Source organism: Panthera pardus, unplaced genomic scaffold (genome assembly GCF_024362965.1).
Source record: "Panthera pardus isolate Hobbes unplaced genomic scaffold, ASM2436296v1 HiC_scaffold_6, whole genome shotgun sequence".
NCBI lineage: Eukaryota > Metazoa > Chordata > Mammalia > Carnivora > Felidae > Panthera > Panthera pardus.
In genome coordinates this window covers 59,460,730-59,462,961 of record NW_026526991.1, presented here as the reverse complement: position 1 = coordinate 59,462,961, position 2,232 = coordinate 59,460,730, and the positions used below count along the sequence as shown (strand labels likewise).

Below are 2,232 nucleotides of genomic sequence, written 5' to 3'. Positions count from 1 at the left end.
ACTTGTCAGGGCACCTGGGTGGCTAAGTCAGTTAAGCATCTAACTTCAGCTCAAGTCATGATCTCACAATTTGTGGGTTCAAGCCCTGCATCAGGCTCTGTGCTGACAGCTCAGAGCCTGGAGCCTGCTTAGGATTCTGTGTCTCCCTCTGTCTCTGCCCCTCCCTGACTTGTTCTCTGTCTCGCTCTGTCTCTCAAAAATAAATAAACATTTAAAAATTTAAAAAAAAAAAAAAGGAGGGCACTTGTGTTGAGCACTGGGTGTTATATGCAAGTGATGATTCACTAAACTCTACCCCTGAAAACAATAATACACTGTATATTAACTAACTAGAACTTAAATAAAAAATTTGAAGGAAAAAAATTTTTTGTTGTGAATACAGATCTGAGAAGACCAGTGCATCTACTGATAAGGGAAAGGTAAGTGCTGAGCAGATGAACAAAAAGCAGTCCCTAGGCTCAAGATGTTTGTGACCTGGCAGGGAAGAGAGGTTCTATCCTACGTCACTGACTCTACAGAAATATAACAGAGGCACAAATTATGTGTTACCAGAGCTGGGAGAAAGCAGAAGAATCAGCAGGCCTACGGGAAAGGCCTCATGTAAGAGGTCACACTTAGACTGGATCTTGAAGGATGAATAGGTGTTTGCCAGTTCTAAAGAGAACTGGGGGAAGAGCAGAGAATTCTATGTAGCCTTTTTCAGAGGAAATAAAAGAAATAAAAGAGGAAAGAAATAAGGAAAGGAGAGGGAAAAGTCACTGACATTCAATAATACCTCAAAGATTCTGAAAGATCTAGGCTGATTTCTGACTAGGGAAGAGTCTCCGGAAGCTTCTGCTCTGCTTCCCTGAATCTATAGGGAGACAGTGGACAGGTAAAAGAATGATGCACTTTAGGAGAAATTTTCATCTTCTTCATCCTAATTTCTGATGCTCCTATCTGCCCAGGTTGCACATTTCTGGAAAGGGCTGAGGCTCACAATGGCCAATCAGACCATAGTGACTGAGTTCTTCCTCCAAGGCCTGACAGACACCAAAGAGCTTCAGGTGGCAGTTTTCCTGCTCCTGCTGCTTGCCTACCTTGTGACTGTCTCTGGAAACCTGGTTGTCATCAGCCTGACCTTGCTGGACACACGCCTGCAAACCCCTATGTACTTCTTCCTCCGGAATCTGTCCTGCCTAGAAATTTGGTTCCAAACCGTCATCGTGCCCAAGATGTTGCTCAACATTGCCACAGGGACCAAGACCATCAGTTTTGCTGGCTGCATTACTCAGGACTTTTTCCACATCTTCCTGGGGGCTACAGAGTTCCTCCTCCTCACAGCCATGGCCTATGACCGGTATATTGCCATCTGCCAGCCCCTCCACTACCCCATCCTCATGAGCAACAGAGTCTGCACACAGCTTATCCTCACCTGCTGGCTGGCAGGATTCTTCTTCATCATAGTGCCTGTCATCCTGACCAGTCAGCTTCCATTCTGCGACACCCACATCAACCACTTCTTCTGCGACTATACGCCTCTAATGGAGGTGGTGTGCAGTGGGCCACAGGTGTTAGAGATGGTGGATTTTACCCTGGCCGTGGTGGCGCTGGTCAGCACTCTAGTGCTGATCGCCATATCCTATGTCCAGATCATCCGGACAATTGTCAGGATCCCCTCGGTCCAAGAGCGAAAGAAAGCTTTCTCCACCTGTTCCTCCCATATCATTGTGGTCACCCTGTGCTATGGCAGCTGCTTCTTCATGTATGTGAAGCCCTCTCCAGGCAAGGGGGTTGATTTCAACAAAGGAGTGTCCCTAATCAATACAATTATTGCCCCCCTCTTGAATCCCTTTATCTACACTCTCAGGAACCAACAAGTTAAGCAAGTAGTGAAAGACCTGATCAGGAAAATGGCATGGCTCCAAAATAAATGACAGCCCTACAAGTCACTTTCCAGGGAAATAGGACTCTCCTCCCCAGAGTCCAAGAATTCTACAAAAAAGTATTTTCAAGGTTAAGCTTTCATGAATACTTTCTTCAAAATCCTCAAAGCTTCCATCCATTCCCTGGTCCCAAAGCCACACCCGTATTTTAGGTATTTGTTATGTCAGCACCCCACTTCCAGGTACCAAAATATGTATTAATTACCTATTGCCCCTTAATGACTTACACACAAAACCTAGTGGCGTAAAACAACAAACATTTGTCATCTCATAGCTTCAGTGGGCCAGAACCTGGGTGATTAGATCA

At 45.4% G+C, this 2,232-nt stretch overlaps 1 protein-coding gene across 1 annotated transcript; it reads left to right on the top strand.

Annotated features, from left to right (window-relative positions):
* The first annotated feature begins 980 nt into the window (after positions 1–980).
* Positions 981–1,916, top strand: LOC109270243 (olfactory receptor 2AP1-like). Its single transcript, XM_019454658.2, has one exon. It carries the CDS (start codon positions 981–983, stop codon positions 1,914–1,916), a length of 936 nt encoding a protein of 311 aa, XP_019310203.1.
* Positions 1,917–2,232: the final 316 nt, after the last annotated feature.